The 19,280-nt window shown below is 42.5% G+C and overlaps 1 protein-coding gene across 1 annotated transcript in view; it reads left to right on the top strand.

Annotated features, from left to right (window-relative positions):
* NSMCE2 (NSE2 (MMS21) homolog, SMC5-SMC6 complex SUMO ligase) overlaps positions 1–19,280 on the top strand; it is a gene marked incomplete at its 5' end in the record, with an annotated part of 131,072 nt that overhangs the window by 25,957 nt on the left and 85,835 nt on the right. Inside the window, one exon of the mRNA XM_082015425.1 lies at positions 611–717. Within this exon, the coding sequence (XP_081871551.1) occupies positions 611–717 (107 nt within the window). The remainder of the gene's footprint in view (positions 1–610; positions 718–19,280) is intronic.

Below are 19,280 nucleotides of genomic sequence, written 5' to 3'. Positions count from 1 at the left end.
GAGATGAAAGGAGTGAAATTAGGAGGAATGCAGAAGAGAATAAAAGTGGATGTGAATTATTAACCACATGTCCTGTATTCATTGATTTTCATTGGCAATTAAAATTTTACTATTTGATTCACCAGTGCTGTTCAGTCTCCCATTATTTCCTGTGTTATAAAATGCTGGCTCCATTTTGATTTTGCAGTAGCTATGTTTATTGGGGATAAGGGATCTAATTATAGCTGTGAACTATACTGTACTGAGAGGGCATTTAAGTTTCTTCTGACTATCTCTGAGGCAATGTGATGAGTCATGAAATATAACTTTTGCATAAAATATCCTGATTGCCTAATGACTAGGTGTTGGTAGATGAAATTACACACACTCTCTCATGAAACTGGGGAAGTGCCTTTCTGAGTAGCTGTTTGTTCAAGTTACCCAAGAAATGTCAAGGTTTACAGTTGCAAAATGGGAAAAAAGTGTATGTTTGAGGAGCTTGAAGACACCTGCTGTGCCTTACAGAGGCTTTAGATATTCACAGCATTAATAATTGTCTTCATAGCTGTAAAGAAAAAATGCTGCCTGAAAATAGTACAAGTGATCATGTGTAAAATATTTTGTTTTGCAGATGATGAAGAGGATGTTAACAGTATGGAAAATGTCATGTTAGAGTATGCTGCAATGGACAGAGAACTTAATCATTATATGAGAGCAATTGAAGAAACGGTAAATCAGGTAAACTGTCACTTCTATTAAAGTTATGAAAATATCTCCTTATTTAAATATTATCTCCTAATAGATACAAATGTTACATTAAAACAACACATAGTTGGAAAGATAGATCTTTTGTCAGGTATAAAATACTAAAGTTGCCAGTATAACTTAATTTTTCTTCCTAGCTTGCATGCAGTGTGATACAGTTTCTAATTTTTCTAATTCGTCCTCACCAAATTCTTCCACCAGTTGGAATACGGGATGTATAGTGCTTTGGGAACGACTGAGGACTGTGTGCTTAAGACACTGTAGTCTCAGATGATACCTGCTTCTCATATTGCGGAACATGGAAGCTGCGTAATGAATGAGGCAGCTGGTTTCAGGAATAAACAAGCGGTTGTGGCAGCAGGGAACTTATGAAGCCTGGTTTCCAGAGTCTTTCTGCCATGTGAATTTGTTGGTGCTTAATAAAGGGTGAGCTTCTTAATTGGGCTGCATCCAAAGCAGTGTGGCCAGCAGGTCGAGGGAGGGGATTCTGCCCCTCTGCTCTGCTCTGGTGAGACCCCACCTGGAGTCCTGCGTCCAGCTCTGGAGCCCTCAGCACAGGAAAGACATGGACCTGTTGGAGCGGGTCCAGAGGAGGCCACAAAAATGCTCACAGGGATGGAACACCTCTGCTGTGAGGACAGACTGAGAGAGTTGGAGTTGAAGAGTTGAAGAGAAGTTGAAGAGAAGTTGAAGAGAAGTTGAAGAGAAGGTTCTGGGGAGACCTTACTGCAGCCTTCCAGTACTTCAAGGGGGCTTCTAAGAAAGATGGGGACAGACTTTTTAGCAGGACCTGTAGCGGTAGGGCAAGGGGTAATGGTTTTAAACTAAAAGATGGTAGATGTAGACTAGAGATAAGGAGGAAAGTTTTTCACAGTGAGGGTGGTGAAAACTGTGGCACAGGTTGCCCAGAGAGGTGGTAGATGCCCCATCCCTGGAAACATTCAATGTCAGGTTGGATGGGGCTCTGAGCAACCTGATTGAGTTGGAGATATCCCTGCTCATTGCAGGGGAGTTGGATGAGGTGACCTTACAAGGTGCTTTCAAACCCAAAGATTCTGTGATTCTGTGAGTTGTTTGCTCAATCAGCTAGGGTCTCGTTTGCTACCTGAGCACACATTTTTGCAAGAGCTGTTGCATTTCAGCATGTTGAGGGGGTTTGGCGTAGAGCGCACCTACAGCTGCGCAACTGGTGCCGGGTGAAGTGCACACAGCACGGGTTGCGTAAGCTCCTCTTCATTAGCAAACCGGCCTCGGCGGAGGAGGCCGTGGGTCAGGCAGCCGCACACCAGCTTTCGGAGGACTCCTCCCTCCCGGACAGAAGGCCACGTCGAACAAGGTCCCCGCTCGTTGTCCCCGCTGCGCCTCGGAGCGCGGCGCTGGGGGAACGGCCGGGCGGGGCCGGGGCGCGGCGGCAGCGCTGGCCGCCAGAGGGCGCCGCGCTTGCGTTCCCCGCGGGTCGCGCTCTGCGGCGGCGCGAGGCTGCCGCGGGGCCCCGCCGCCTCCGCCCGCGGCCGTTCCCGCGCCGCCATCGTCTCGTGTTTCCTCATGGCCGCCCTCCTGCCAGCCCCCTTTGATTCCCGGGCTCTTGGACTCCGCGTAATCCACCCAGCCCCGTGACCTTGTTACCCCGATGCCAGTGCGCTCTCGGCGTTCCCTCGGGCAGCCCCTGACCGCTCTCTTAAACAGCTCCTTCGTGTTCGCCTTTCTGACCATCGCAGCCTGGCCCTTGGCAAGCAAGGTACTGAAAGGGTAGGCTCCGCAGCAGGCCCAGGCATGGAAAGAGCCAGTTTCAGCGCAGTCTGCACTTGATCACTTCATTTTTGGGCCACATGTTGCTTGGCAAACTCAACTTTCTAAGTAAGCTATTTTAAGTGTCTGCAAGTAGACTTTCAGGTATCAGTTTTGTATGGATTTCTCTAGAAAAGGCACAGGCACATCCCTGATTTCCCTTCAAGGTGTGAAATCTGTGTTTCAAAGCATGAAGGTAGTAGAGCTTTTCAGTTAAACCTGTTGCTATTATCTTGCTATTATCTTGCTGTTGTTTTTTGCATTTTTTAAAGCAAAAAAAGGAGAGTAAAGCAATGCATTTTCGGCTAGTTCTGTTCTGAGAAATGCTTACATGGTTTTTATTTTGTAGAAAGGTTTTCTTTTAATAAATTTTTAAAATCATCCTGAGTCAGATGCTTAACTGAAAAATCTTCATCCAAATAATTAAATATGACGTGTTTAAAAGGAGCTGAAAACTATGTCTACATCAGCGCATGCTGGACAGCATTAAATACAATCACTGTTCCCCATGCAGTCTTTAAATACACATTTCAACTTACATGTCGCCACAATTGCAGACCTCCTAGTTTATATTTGTCAGAAACTGGATGAGAGGAAATGGCCTCAAGTTGCGCCAGAGGAGGTTTAGATTGGATATTAGGAAAAATTTCTTCACCAAAAGGCTTATCAAGCATTGGAACAGGCTGCCCAGGGAAGCGATTGAGTCACAGTCCCTGGAGGTATTTAAAAGATGTGTAGACGTGGCACTTAGGGACATGGTTTAGCGGTGCACTTGGCAGTGCTAGGGTAGTGGTTGGACTCAGTGATCTTTAAAGGTCTTTTCCAGCCTAAATGGTTCTCTGATTTTCTACGATTTTTCCTTTTATTTGGACTATTCATAATTTTAAAATGACGTAATTCTCACATCATTAGAGATTAATGATGCATATCCAGAGCAGTGAAACATAGTAGGTTTATATTTTGATTGTAAGCTATTAACTAATTGATGTGTTATTGTCATAACAGGAATTTCCAGTCATTTTCAATAGTGTAACTTCTTTCATTATTCCTATGTATCAGCAAAACACTTTCTTCATCCTTCGGAATATAAAGAGTAAAGCTGTGCCTTCAACAACAACAAAGCACTCAGATCCTGTTTACTTCAGATGCATTTACTCATGATCTTTTAAGTTAAGCACAGGTTTGACTGCTTAACTAAAGATTTGTGGGTTTAGGTAGGGCAATGATACATTCATGATTTTTAGAATTGGATTCATCAGCATCTGTTGTGTGTTTATCTATGCCTGTGTGCAAAAAAAAAAATAAAGGCCTGGAAGGTATGGTTTTCTTTTTTCCCCCCTTTTTCCCCTAATGTAGCTCATTTATGTTGTGTCAGAGACTCCTCCTTGCTTTGCTAAAACAAACTCCTTCCCTGTTCTTTCATTCCTAAGGTTTTAAAGATGCAGCTCCAAGACATTTAACACATTTAAGAGTTTACATGGATTATAAAGTCAGTAATGGCTAATCTATTAGCCTCTAGCCACACTTCTCCTATCTCTTGGTTCCTACCTCGCTCTAGGGAATTTTTTGTACTTTCCACTGCCAGCATCCTGAGCAAACCTTTCTGAGTAAGAGAAAGAAATGTATATAAGCTGCTGCAGTAGAAAAAGAGATACAATCTGTTCTTTAAAAAATAACAGCTAGTGCTTTGTTTTGGAGGATAGCTACATGCCATGGCTCTGGAACTGCACAGTGTATCTCCAGTTACCTGTCAGAGACGGCTTAAAATCTGCTTCTGGGAAACAGATACTGTTGCTGAATTTAGGACTGCACCTGGAGGTAGCTGTAGAAAGGCTTGGGTTTAAAATAGCCTCCTCTGGCTTGCTCCCTGGTTCCATCTGAATTCCTTACCTGAGGGCTTTCTCTGGGGAGTTGCAGCAGGTCATTCATTTTCACAAGCAGACTGTTTTTCATATACAGTGTTAACAATCTTTATCTCAAGCTGCAAAACACATTTTATCTGATTATTTTGTGAGTTTGTATGTTACCATTTTTTCTGGTCTGTAGTTTCTTCACACAGCAGTGAATATGAAAGTATTTTATATTGTGTTTTACCTTCTAACCACCTGCTTGTAGTGAATGTCCAACTAGAAGTTAGCAAGAAAAGGAGACAACAGCTGTTAAAATTCCTGATTTATTGTTTTATCATGTGTACCTTTAAATGGCATTGACAAAAAAGATGATACTGTACAACAAAAGTATGTAATGTAAATAACTAAGAGCTAGCATGAGATATAGTCACATGTTTTTAAAAGCCAGGGTTTTTGTTGATTTAGGCTGCAGTAGGTGGAATGCAGAAGGTGAAACATATCAGCATCCTCTTCTGGTTGAATCAGCAGCCTGTTTAGCAAGAAATGAGCAACTGAATCACAGTGTTTCCAACAATAGGCTGTGGGAAATCCTTTGTCTGTGGAAACTCCCTGTGCCACTGGATTTTCTTGTACCTGTGTAATGACTGGACTCCTACTACTGCTTCTTTTTGCATTTTTAATGGGTATTTTTAAAACAAATTAGGCAATATTCGGGTCCTTTCCATTAAAAGTCTGGACAGCCCTCTTATTTTTAGTGTAACAACAACAACAGACTGATGGAGCTGGAGTATCTTTTGCAGAATTCTTTATACTCTTGAAGTGGACCCAAGTGATTGAGACCCAGGCTGACTTAGCCAGTTCAAGTGTCCCCTACTCTGGGAGAGCCCTCAAGTGGCCAGAGTGCCAGCATATTGTGCCTGCTCTCTCTCTCCCACTCTGCTTTCTAGATTAGCCGGGGTATTGGCAGTGGACTCTGATCACTCTCTCAGCTTTTCAAGCATTTGGCCTGTTTGTGACTGTAAAAGCTGGGATAAATTTTCTGAAGTCCCCAGACTTCTCTAAATAAAATGAATCACAATGCATTGTAGATCTATCTAGAGAACAAGGAAGTAATAACTAGCTTTCTAAATCTTGCATGATTCCTGCCTCTCCTTTCTTCTCCCGCAGGAAAAGAGAACCTGCGCTATTTTGTTTCTTTCGCAGGTGAGAGCAGTGTTGAATGTGGTGGTGGCATCTCTGGCAAAGATTCCTTAGTATTTCCTGTTGTAAGTTACTGCTTTGCCAGACATCAATTTATCTTGCTTGAATTGTGTCTGCCTTTTGCTAAGCCTGAGCACTGTGAGGGAGGATAAAATCTAAACCTGAGTGACATGGAAGAAAACATAGGAGATGTGTTTAACAAAAATTTTAAGGGCCGTGTTAAGGAAGGACTGAGAGTAGGAAGAGGCAGACGGAAAGGTAAAGGACATGGGTTTGGGAAGTCATAAGGTCATATTGGCAGATGGGGAAGAGACTGGTTAAAAGAGTTCTAGGAAGGAGTTGGTGTTGAGCTGGAAGAAAAAAGATGCAAATGTTAGAAGTTGTTGTGTTGGTGCTTTGGTTTTATCCCTACTTCTGCTACAGCTTTCCCATGTTGTTCTAGGTGAGTCATTTCTATGACCATGTCAGTGGCTGCTCACATCTTTCTTTTCTGATTGTCCTGCATGTAAACTGATTTGAGCAATTATAACTGTAAGTTAGATCAAAGATAATTATAGTTTGAACACAGTAAGTGAAATTAAACATGTTCTTTGCTGGGTTTTATCTGTAAAACTACATACAACTGATGTAGATGTATGTCTTGCGTAGAGGTTGAAGTCTGGATTCGTGGGTCATTCGTGCCTGTGCAACTTTACACCTTGTCACGCGTTCAGTCTTGCTCTGGCAAAGATGAGGAGTGCACCATGTTCCTTATACAGGAGCGTTTTGTCTCTGCAGAATATACAGGATGTGCTCTTACATTTGTTTTGTATTTTTGAAAATAGTTCCCTTTAGACTAGGAAGTTCATTGGGCAGGGGATAGGAGGGGGTGTTTGCTCACTTTGTGAGTAATTTAGAACGGATTACTTAGTATTGGGGTCTGTTGTCTTCATGGCCAAGTGTGTAGGTTTTAATCCTGCAGAGGAATAATTCTCTTCAGCAATGTGGGTCATGTTCATTCCGATGGTGCAGCTTGTGAGTGATCTAAGGAGCATCTGCAGAAAAGGAAAGGATCTTATTTAAAACTGTTGTACAGGAAAGTCCATGGGCTATGTTTGACTCTCAGACTATTTAGAAGAATTCCAGTTTCATAGAATCATGGAATAGTTTGGGCTGGAAGAGACCTTTAAAGGTCATCTAGTCCAGCCCCCCTGCCATGAGGTTGTTCAGAGCCACATCCAACCTGACCTGGAATGTTTCCAGGGATGGGGCATCTACCACCTCTCTGGGCAACCTGTGCCACTGTTTCACCACCCTCATTGTGAAAAATATCTTCCTTGTATCAGTCTAAATCTGCCCTCTTTTAGTTTAAAACCATTACCCCTTGTCCTATTGCTACAGGCCCTGTTAAAAAGTCTGTCCCCATCTTTCTTCTAGGCCCCCTTTAAGTACTGGAAGGCTGCAATAAGGTCTCCCTGGAGCCTTCTCTTCTCCAGGCTGAATAACCCCAACTCTCTCAGCCCATCATCACAGGAGAGGTGTTCCATTCCTCTGAGCATTTTTGTGGCCCTTCTCTGGGCCCTCTCCAACAAGTCCATGTCTTTCCTGTGCTGAGGGCTCCAGAGCTGGACACAGGACTCCAGGTGGGGTCTCACCAGAGCAGAGCAGAGGGGCAGAATCCCCTGCTTCGACCTGCTGGCCACGCTGCTTTGGATGCAGCCCAGGATACAGTTGGCCTTCTGGGCTGCGAGCGCCCATTGCCGGCTCATGTCCAGCTTTTCATCCCCTAGTGCCCCGAAGTCCTTCTTGGCAGGGCTGCTCTCAATCCCTTCATCCCTCAGCCTGTACTGATACCGGGGGTTTCTTCTCTTATAACTCATAACATAATGCTCTGGTGACATGGAAAGTCTTCCTTGGTCTCAGAAAAAAGAAAGGGACTTATAGATAACATCTTTGTTACCCATCTTTGCCAGCATAGCTGTGTTGGCTGTGGGTCCTACTGGAGAAGATTCTGCCAGTTTATCCACGTCATCTCTTCCGACAAGGCAAACTAAACCAAGAAAACACTTTCTGTGGTGATAGCTCCACCTGCAGCATGGGTTTTGAAGGAAGAGCAAGGCAAACCAGCAGATGCAATTCCATCTAGCTCCTTGATGGCACGGCTATGGCAGCAGAACTAATGTGATGACCAAGTCCAGTCTGTGTGGCCAGGACTGACAGTGTCATCAGTGACCTCTGCTGTCTGGTGGAGACAGGGCTCTGCTTCAAAGTCAGATTGTCAGTTTTCTGTAGGGCTATGTAACAGGAAGGCTATGAATCCCATGAGATTTATGTGTTTTAGTTGATTCAGGACTCTCTGCCAGTGACTGGCACTGTGATACCCATTACAGTGTATTGTCAGTGAAACAATTTTTGACATGGAACTTCCTAGTTTCATGGAACAAAGAGCCTTGTTTGGTGCTGATGCTTTCTAAATGAGCACCTTGCTCTTCTTTTGCTTCTTGCTGCACTGTCATGACAGCATGTTTTAGGGCAAAATCCACTGATGATATCCATATTTGCAACTGTGACCTTTACTGTTACAGCTGAGCTCAGACCATTTTCTCTGATATGTGCAGTGCATCAGTGTTTCTTGATTCTGAAATCCTGTACACTAGCCATGAAAATTTTGAGACCACCTTTTCATCAAAAAAGTCCTCTGCTACACAGAAACAGCTCAGGAAGATCTTTGTGAAATCTGCTACCATGAAAATGGGTTTAGTGAGATGGATATCTCTTCTCTTGGGCTGGTGGGAAAAAAAAAAGAGCTCTTGTAGTCTTTCACTGCATTTATTCTGACTGTAATTGTAGAAGCTAGTGGATCAGTCTTGAAGTTCACTTCAGTGTACTGAAGTGCACTATCAGCAGGAACAGTTCGGTCCCCTGGTGAAAGACCTTGTACCTGTGTCTTCATCAAATAGTAAATAGATTTCTGGAGCACTTGCTTCATCTTTCAAGTTTTTGTTAACAATGGATGTCTCCTTGGCCATTATTTTGGTACTTTGAATGCTAACTGGAATTGCTCTTTACTGCTTGTTTACTTGCTATCTACGAATGAAGCCTTCAGACTGATGATTCATCTTACAGAATAAGCAAAATGTGGACATTGGATCAAATCATTATAATGACTTGGGGCAGGATAGTAGAGGAAAATGATATGTGACTCTATAGTTATGCCTCTGCATATATATATAATGCTATACAGCTTAATAAAACTTTTACAGGCAACCTTAATTCTGGCATTTACAAGCTATGGAGTTCTTTAACATTTTGAAGTTTCTTCAGTGCAATTTCTTTGATATAATTTGTAATCAATAGTGTAATGCTTGCTCTGTTCTCCTGCCATCTCCAAACAGTAATTCAAACAATATTGCTCTGTTGTAGACATGTACTCCATTTCCTGCAGAAACTGGGACAAAGATGCATTTCAACACATTTCTAATATTTACTTTACTTTTGTGTATGTTGGGCTAAGTATTTGATGGAAGCCATTTTTTTTATTTTCCCAGAATTAGTAAGCTATGTGTATAGTTCACAACAATAATATATTTAAGTCCACATTTGATGAGCTGCAATAAAAATATTTTTTTAGTGAGCAGTATATAAAGAAGTAGGAGTAGTGTTTTATTTTATGTGGGTTATATAGCACATCCTTAGCGGTGTGTCTGAATGTCTCATAGGAAGCATAAAAGCATGTCCTGCTTTTTGGAGACTGAACACTGGAAACCCTTGCACATGAACATAGGTTTGTTTGACTTCACTGTGGTTACTTATATTTGTCAAGCTAAATATTTTCCTAAATATTTGCAGTGTCAACACTGTAGTTGTTGAAATGGCCCCTGGCTTGTGTGGGTAGGAGTGGGGCAGCAGGGGCCACAGCTGGTTGGCAGAGTGAGGATTTGGGTGAAAAGAAATGTTCTGGATCTAGGACCATCACACAGAATTGTGAGCTCCATAGACAGAGTGGCATCAGGGACAGTATCCTCAGTACTTACTCCCTCAGTAAGTTTGCACATGACACCAAGTTGGGTGGGAGTGTTGATCTGCTGGAGGGTAGGAGGGCTCTGCAGAGGGATCTGGACAGGCTGGATCGATGGGCAGAGGCCAACTGTATGAGGTTTAATAAGGCCAAGTGCAGGGTCCTGCACTTCGGCCACAACAACCCCATGCAATGCTACAGGCTTGGGGAGGAGCGGCTAGAGAGCAGCCTGGCGGAAAGGGACCTGGGGGTGCTGGTTGACAGCTGGCTGAACATGAGCCAGCAGTGTGCCCAGGTGGCCAAGAAGGCCAACAGCGTCCTGACCTGTATCAGCACTAGTGTGGCCAGCAGGAGTAGGGAAGTGATTGTGCCCCTGTACTCGGCACTGGTGAGGCCGCACCTTGAATACTGTGTTCAGTTTTGGGCCCCTCACTACAAGAAGGATGTTGAGGTGCTGGAGCGTGTCCAGAGAAGGGCAACGAAGCTGGTGAGGGGTCTGGAGCACAAGTCTTATGAGGAGCGGCTGAGGGAACTGGGGTTGTTTAGTCTGGAGAAGAGGAGGCTGAGAGGAGACCTTATCGCTCTCTACAACTGCCTGAAAGGGGGTTGTGGCGACGAGGGTGTTGGTCTCTTCTCCCAAGTAACCAGTGATAGGACAAGAGGAAATGGCCTCAAGTTGCACCAGGGGAGGTTTAGATTGGATATTAGGAAAAATTTCTTCACTGAGAGAGTGGTCAAGCATTGGAACAGGCTGCCCAGGGAGGTGGTGGAGTCGCCATCTCTGGAAGTGTTCAAAAAACGTGTGGATGTGGCGCTTCAGAACATGGTTTAGGGGACATGGTGGCGCTGAATTAATGGTTGGACTTGATGATCTTGAAGGTCCTTTCCAACCTAGTGATTCTGTGATTCTGTGTATTTAGAACAAATAAGCCAAAGAAATCCTCAGAAGCCCGACGTAATTTGAAAACTGTGTTTTTTAATGTTGGGCAGCAGTAGTGCCCTGTAGGTAGCAAACTAGCCTGGGATTAAGGAGAACTGGATACTATTTTCAGGTCTGATAGCAGCCTATGTGGTTGACCTTGACAAATTGTTTCACTCTGTGCCTTGAGCTAGGGTCCCGTGTTCATTACCCCACTTTTGTGCAGTACCAAATCACCCGGTAGCACATTCTCATAGAATAAACCGGGTCACATGACACCGTGTTTCTGCTGGCTGCATGCTGGTTGCAGAAGGACAGACACTACCTGATGGAGTGTAACTCTGCAAAATTAGAATTGGCAGAGTGGGTTGCGCTTTAATTAGTGCGTCATGCAGCTGTGGTGTTTTTGATCTTCTACCAGGCATACTGAAACTGAATTTGCTATCTAGTTCAACCATGATCTCAGTCATGTGGACAGCATCCCATATCTCCATCTGTGAAGAGATTTATTTTTTTTCTACAGGAAGGTTTCAAAGTAATTTGAATTCTGTTTTTTAATGATTTTCTTTTAATACTAAGGATTGTAATTGGCAGTTTGAACTGTTTCTGGTATTCCAGAAGGTCACAACAGAGAGCAGCTGAAAGTCTCTGTGGTTTGGATCCCTGCTTTTCTAGGCAATGTCTGCATTTCAGAGTCAACATGAATTAACTCTGTCTGGCTTAGCTTAGCCTAGAGGAGGAAGATAAAATTATGAAATGTAATGAAATTGGTAGGTGTTGAGGAAGATAACTAGTGCAAATTAAAAGGCCGTCCTCATGTCAAATCATGGATTTTTTTTTTTTTTTGCTGTTGGTGAAAGTTATTACTGGAAACACTGGAGTTGTAGTTTCAGTTGGTCAGTAGTGAAAATGGTCTGTCAAATTAACCATCTCATCTAGAACGCTTCCGCTGACAGTCCAGGGATTTAAATGCTGGGGCCAGGGCATGGGGGGGGAGCATGAAAGGCTGGATGATTCTCAGCAGCAGGGGTTTTGACTTGAAATTAATTTCTCCTGTTAATTGAACACACCCAAGTTGATCAGTGTCCTTGGGGAGGCAGTTCTGGAATGCCTTCCATAAAATGTCTCTCTCCAAATGTTCAGTGTTGTTTTAATTACTGTAATTGTTTCCAGAAATTATATGTGTATGTTCAGTATTTTAATATTCCTCCTCCAAAAGTTTAAATGTTAGATCACTCATTTAAAAACATTTACTCTTTCTTCTAGTATGTTTTTTAACTGAACTTATCAATAAAAATATCCAGTTATACATTATACACATTTTCCCTCTGCAAAATTCTTAGCAACTTTATAATGAATCACACTTCTTTGTGGCTGCTACTACCATGCATTTCAGTTACGAAGGAGTTAGTAGAAATTGCTACTCTCATTCCTAGCTTCCTCATAAATTATATTATTTGGGACTTCTTCTTGTTGAGCTATCCCATACTGGGCGTAAGCAGAAGTGTGTATGCAACATGTTATATGTAGTTTAGAATGTACCAAATTCTTGCGACTTCATCATAGGGATTGTTCTGAATGTTTTAACTTCTACAGAACTGCATATTTAAGGCCTTTGCTAAAATGGAAAGAACTGAAGGTTTGTGGAGCATTTCTTCGTTTTATTTTTTGATGTTGGGAGTTAAGAGCAGCTTTTTGATGTTTATTTCATTAAATTCTATAATGAGTTTCTCATGATTTTTAACACATGCACTCAATCTATTCTGCAAATGTCGGGTTGTCTGTCTTTCTCACCTTTCACATTGCTTCTGTTGATGGGAGGTAGTGCTTTGGTTTAGAAGCAGCAGCATGACTTCTTTGTGTTTGTGCTTTGCTGCAGTATGTTACTGTGCCTATTTTAATACCTACTAAAAAAAACCCACAAAGCAAACCTCTGCTTAATAGTACATATTCATTTTATTATCTTTCCAACTTGAGGTAGACATTTCAAAAAAGACCTAAATCCTGCCAGAAATCAATACCAGATGTCACGGTATCTCCCAAATGTGGCCCCACTGTTGATAACCTACTGTGAATTACAAACACTGTGCTTGATAATAAGGGTTGGCAAGTTGGACTAATTTCTTGGCTCTCATCTTATTTAACTGAGCTAAGTGCATAGCCCAAGTAAGCTGATTTAACCAGATGAAGTATTTCTTTTATCCTTAGACTTGTGTGCTAACACTGACAGTGAATGAAAAATATTTTAAAAGACTTAAGAAGATAAGTGTGTACATCAGATACACTCAGAACTTCCTTGTAAAGTTCCCACGTTAACATGTACTCACACATACTACGCCTGATAAATTCCACAAAAACAGAGAAATTAAAAGCTCAGTGATGTTGTTACTGTTAACTCTTCTGGCTCTCTTCAAATGTTGATGCCTTAGTGCATTGCCACTGCTTCTGTGTGAACAATTCACAGTGTTTGCTCAACTAGATACTCATTCTCTATTCAAAGCCGTTACGATGCTATTTTTTTCCCCATCAATCTGTTGGGTGGGGAGAGGATAGGATACTAAGGGCTTGTGTACAGTGGTGAGTTTACAAGGGTTGCTGGGAAGATGGCAGCTCTAGTAGGGAAAACTTACGGGGTGTGGTTTTGTGGTGTGTGATAATTGTTTTAATGATGAAGTGTGGACTGTAGATGAAATGTTTCTCCATGGATATTTTTATGCTTAGTTGGAGGTGATCAAGGGATACAGGTAAAGGCTGGGCTGCACTAGAGGCAGTTCGATCCAGTTCAGTAAAACCGGCTATTGAAACAAGGTGTTTCTGGACTTAGCTATTAATAAGCCCACTGTATGCCCTTACAACCTGCAAAACAACCCCACCTTCCCTCACTGCTGTCTGTTAAATTCCACTAACTACTGGAGCCACAGTCCTCATCACCACCTCTGCTCCCCGGAGTCACATTGATGAGGTTCAGTTTGGTGGGCAGCTCCTCTTCTTCTCCCCTTGTTTCCCCTCTTACAGCCTACTTAGGCTTTAGAATCCCTTTCTCATCTTCTTTTGACCAAAACCAGAGTTGGCTGTTGTTGGTGGCCTGCATTTGGAGAAGACTTACAGAAGCATTGCCTTTTCTCCCATCCACAGCAGTGTATTATATCTCTTGGCAGACAAAATCTAACAGGACGGTGGAGACCCTGTTGGACAGTGTCTTAAGAGAATCTGGCCCATCCATCGGATTTGCACAGAGCTGTCCCATCAATTCTAACGATGTATGTCTCTGCTAACACTCTATGGGCTAATTAGACCTGAGTACAGCTAGTCATCCTCCTTAATCTACCAGATAAATTTGCATATTCCTGGCCTCCTTCATCAGTCAGGCTTATAGACATATATCTATAGACAAATCCCATCAACCAGGTTTATATGCCCAGCATAGATAACTATAAGGTATATTACAGCTCAAAGTGTTTACCCTCAGCCATTTCAAAACCCCACAAAACTCAAACCCAAACTCCTTATATTAGTCCCTCCTTATACTACTTCTTTTCAGTACTTAATTTGTCTGTTAATTTTTTAATAGAAGGACGGTGATTTATGGTAAGGAGAAAATCCAGCTGAAGCAAAAAGCACCTATAGAGGATCACAGGTGTGGCTTTACTTCTGTTCAAGGAGAAACTGTCAGTTAATTCAGATAAGAGGTGACTATAATAGCAGTGTGTACAGTCATGGATGGAACAGAAGTGCTTGTTCACTATGTGTCACATAAAACTAAAGAGCCATTTAATGAAGTTGTCCAGCAGCAGGTTTTAGACCAGCAAAAGGAAGTAACTTTTTACACAGTGAATAATTACATTGTGGAATTAATTGCCACAGGATGTTGTAGAGACCAGAAGCATTAATGGGTTCAAAAAGCTACTAGACAAATTAATGGAAATAAAACTCATTGGCAGCTATTAGATGTAAAGATTCAAATACCATCACTGGCTTGGGAAATCCCTAAACTGCAAGTTGCTAGAAGTGGGGAAAGTATATGGAGGGAAACAGGTGAAGATCTTTCTGTTTGGCACTCTTGTTACGCTCCGACTCCAGCTTTTTGCTTCTGCCACTGTCAAAGACAAGAGAATACACTGGATGGATCTTTGGTCTGATGCGGTACTCACATTGTTATGCAGCGGAAAATAAACTACGTAGAAAATACAAAATCCACAAGCACTACTGCGTCCTGAAATTTGTGTTGGCTGGCTACATAGCCTTAGACTAATAACATTTATACTCTGTTTCAAACCTATTTTGGAATATAGTTCTATCTAAAAACTACCTTTCACCTCCACAATTTTAATAGTTGGAAAGTCTTCAGGGTATCTAATAATTTATCTCTGTGTTCTTACTCATATATTTGATGATTTAAAAAAATAAGTAAATCAACAGCTACTGCTCTGGGCATTGTTACATAATTGAAAAATTCTTAATCTCAAAGCTCACTTCAAATCTATATCATATAAAACCACACAAACCATTTAATAATTAGGTACTAGCAGATAAAATCCAGCTTGAAGTTAGCAGAGCTACACCCACTTGGACCAAAGAAGGGAGGAATCTTCAGCTAGATCCTTGTCTTGCAGCCAGTTTTCTCCCTTCATGCCCAAAAAAACCTTAATGACTTGTTCTGAATAACAAATCTTGCTTGTAATATTGATGGGAGAAGGTAAGCTACAGCTCTGGGTGAGTATCTCTGGGACCCCTTCTTATAAATTAGATGAAATGCCAAATTAAGTACCTGCTCTGATCTCAACCACACCAAATGGGATGAAATGTTTTCCTGGATGGTTAGGTTTTTTACTTATTTTAATAGATCAGAATCTGCAAGTTTTAAGATCAGTCCTTGAGATTCCTGGATTGGTGAACATAAAAATGCCTTTTATATCCCCATCAACAGTGTTATAAACTAGAAAGAGGTCCAACTGGGATTATATATATGGTCAACTAAGTTGTGACTATAGGCTGCTTATTGCAGGAGATCCTGAATAAGAGACAACAAAGCATGTCTTATTTTTTAAAAAAGAATGCACTTTTAAAAAATTTGTTTTAAAAAAAGCACATTTTTAAAAAAGAAAGTTGATAGCACTGTCAGAAAACAAATTGTGATTTTACATACGCTTTCATTACTTGAGGAAAGCTTGGCTCCACCATTTTTGTAACTCTTCTTCAAGTAGTTTTTGGCTCTCTTAGCCTCCTGTTTATCAGATAAAAAACACAGCTGCTTCAACTTCTGTCAGTCATGAGCCCGTGGCCCCTCCCGAGACTCCAGTTTCTCCATGTACCTCTTGGACTGAGGAGTCTGATACTGGATACAGTATTTTAGCTATCGCCTAATCAATGCTTCATAGAGAGAGAGAGTAGCTTCCTTCATCCTGCGGGCAGCACTGCTCCTAATGTAGCTGGTATCCAGTTTGCCTTATTAGCAGTGAGAACGTTTCCTCCCATTTCACTTGGCATCTATACCATAACCTCCCTGTCCTTTTCAGCAGAGCTACTACAAAGCCAGTCAGTTCCCAGCATGCACTGATGCATGGGGTTACTCTGCCTCTAGAAAAACTGCAGAACTTTTCTTGTTGAACTTGACATTTCCAGTCCTGAATTTCCTCAAAGTCCTTCTTGATTAAAGCTCTACCACTTGTTGTGTCAAACGCCACTAGGTTAGTATTGTCTAGAAGATTGCTGAGAGTGCATTGTGTTTCATCATCCAGGTCGTTGGTGAGGCTGTTGAACGTTTTCAGCCTTACTGTTCACCACTATAATACTCTGCTTGGTACTGGCTACCAGTTGGATAACAAACTAATATTTACTGTGAATGTTACCCTCTGAGCCCAGCTGCCCTGGTAATTTTCAGTCTACCTACCAGATAATTTGATTACATCCACCACTCTCCCCACATCTGCATTTCAGGTCAGTTCATCACATAAGGAATCAGTTTGATCATGCATGAACTGCCCTTTGTTAAGTCCATGTTGATTGTTGCTGATTTCCTTTTTGTTCTCTGCATGTTTGGAGGTGGATTCCAAAAGGATGTGGTATGTAATCTTTCCAGGGGCTGAGGTGAGGCTAACTGGCCTGTAGTTGCCTCAGTTCTTTTTCTTGTGCTTTTTTGAAAGACAGGCATAGTGCTAGCGTTTTTCCAGTTTTCAGGAGCCTGCCCCAGTGATCATGCTTTTTTTGGATAGAACAGGCAGGACTCTTGGGAGTCACATCAGCCAACTCTTTCAGCACTTCCAGATTAATCTTGTCTGTCCTCACAGGTTTGAATACATCCAGCTGCTCTAACTCATTCCTAACTTGTTGTCCCTAGCCTGTTCCTTCCCAAACCATCTTGGTACACCAAACACGCTCTGGGAAATCTAAGTGTAATCTTTGCCTGTTAAGCTTGAGGCAAAAAAGTATTGAGTACTTTAGCCTTTTCCATCCGCACAACCACTAGGTTGTCTCCCCCATTCAGTAACATCCCCACATTTCCTCTGAAGTTACCCAATTCCCTCTTGCTGCTTTTTATATCCCTCACTTGTTTTAATTCTAAAGGTGCTTTGGTTTTCGCAATTTTGTCCCTAAGTGCCAAGGTAGTGCTTTTGTACTCCTTCTTTTTGCCTGTTCATGTTTGCTGTATGCTGTCTTTTTGCATTGCAGTTCATAAAGAAGCTCCTTGCTTAGTCCAGTGGGTCTTATACTGTTATTTCCAGTCTTCTTGTACAACAGGATTATTTGTTCCTGAGTTCTCAATAAGTTTTTTATAAAAATTCACCAGTTATCCTAAGCACCTTGTACATTGACTTCCAAGTAGATTCTGCTAAGCCATCTCCTGAATAACCCAAACTCCACTTAAATAAAATCCTGGGTCCTGGTTCTTCTGCTTGCCATCCCAATCTTATTCTGGATCCTGAATGCAATCCGCTTGTGGTCACTGCTCCCAAGCTAGTATCTGTGGCCACGTTTGCCACTTGTTCTTTCTTGTTTGTGCACAGAGGTCATGTAGAGTACTACCTTTGTTTGATCTCTCTAGCATTTGCATTTAAAGGTTATCACCAATGTAGTCTAGAAATATCCTGGCTTGCTTGCACAATGCCATGGTGCCCACGTGGTTGGAATCCCTAATGAGGACCAAGGCTGGTAATTGGATTGCTTTTGATAGTTGTTTGTATACAGCCTTATCCACTTCGTCCCCTTGGACAGGTGGTGTGTAACAAGCCCCCACTGCTGCATGGCCAATGTTGCCTTTGCCTTTACTTTTGACCAGAAGATTCCTGTCGGATACATCTCTGGTTTCACAGTGGACCTCTGTGCAGACAAGGAGGCGCTTTGTAAGAAAGTGCAGCTGACCACCTTCTTCATTGCTGGTTCTCCTTGAACAACCTCCATGACACTGTTCCAGTCATGGATGCTGTCCCTTTTAATCTTTGTGATCCTGATCACGTCAGAACTCTCTTACTATGCATAGACTTCCAGTTCTTCTTGTTTGTTGACCAAGCTCTGTGCGTTAGTGTCCAGACACCTGAGGTAAGCCTCTGCATGCCCTCCCTCCAAGAAGAAATGTGTAACTTTCCCTTGTGGCCTTTTCTCACACATATTTTCTCCTCCCTTCCCCTGCCTCTGGGCCACGTACCTGTTCCTCAGTGAATTTAGTTTAAAACCAGCCTCACTTAGAATAGTAAGTCTCTTCACAGAGAGAAGGTGACTTCTTTGTCAGGTGTCTTCCATATCTTCATGGCAGTCCAACCTCATTGAATGAGGCATTGTAATCAAAGAAACCAAAGTCTGGCTGGTGACAGCAGCTGTACAAGTAGGCATCAGTCTGCTGGTTACATCTGCTAGTCAGGCCCCTCCGTTGACTAGAAGGACTGAAGAGAGCACCACTGGGATTTCTGCCTTCTCATGTTTGCTCTGATCTCTCTGTTCCATTTGAACTGCTCAGAGTTTCCCTTGGCTGTGTTACTTCTGTCCCATGAGGGTTAGCAGCAAGAAGTAGAATTTGGAAGGCTGGATGAATGTGGGTAATTTCTCTGCAACATCAGTGATGTAGGTTCTGGGCAAACAACAGATACATCTGGATAATAGGGATGGATTCTTCTGTTTCACACAGGGGAGTGTCACCAGCCACTAACACCAATGCTTTCTTTAGTACTGGTACTAATCCAAAGACTTGAGATACCCACTCAGAATTTTCTCCCTGAACACGCCCTACTGTTCCTGAAACTGTTAGCTAGGCACAGCTGGAGGAGGAAACAGAGCTTTATTCCTGTTACCTGAATTCACAGGATTACAGCTTCCAAACTTCCTCTGCAAGTTTGTATCCTCTTCCTTATCCTTCAGTCATACCTTTCTTCTTAGAATCATAGAGTTGTTTAGGTTGGAAAAGACCTTTAAGATCATCAAGTCCAACTGTAAACCTTCACCACGTTCACCACAACTATTTGGGCCTGGCTATCTAGCCAGTTTTCTACCCAGTGAAGAGTACACCTGTCTAAGCCATGAGTAGCCAGTTTCTCCAGGAGAATGCTGTGGGAAACAGTGTCAAAAGCTTTACTAAAGTCCAGGCAGACAACGTACAAAGCCTTTTCTTTATCCACCAAGTGGGTCACCTGGTCATAGAAGGAGATCAGGTTAGTCAAGCAGCACCTGCCTTTCACAAACCCATGCTGACTGGGCCTGATCACCTGGTTGTCTGATGATGGCACTCAGGATGATCTGCCCCATAACCTTGCCTAGCACTGAAGTCAAACTTACAGGCCTGTAGTTCCCCAGA

Source organism: Phaethon aethereus (assembly GCF_964289735.1).
Source record: "Phaethon aethereus genome assembly, chromosome: 2".
Classification (NCBI taxonomy): Eukaryota; Metazoa; Chordata; class Aves; order Phaethontiformes; family Phaethontidae; genus Phaethon; species Phaethon aethereus.
This window is presented reverse-complemented; position numbering and strand designations above follow the sequence as displayed.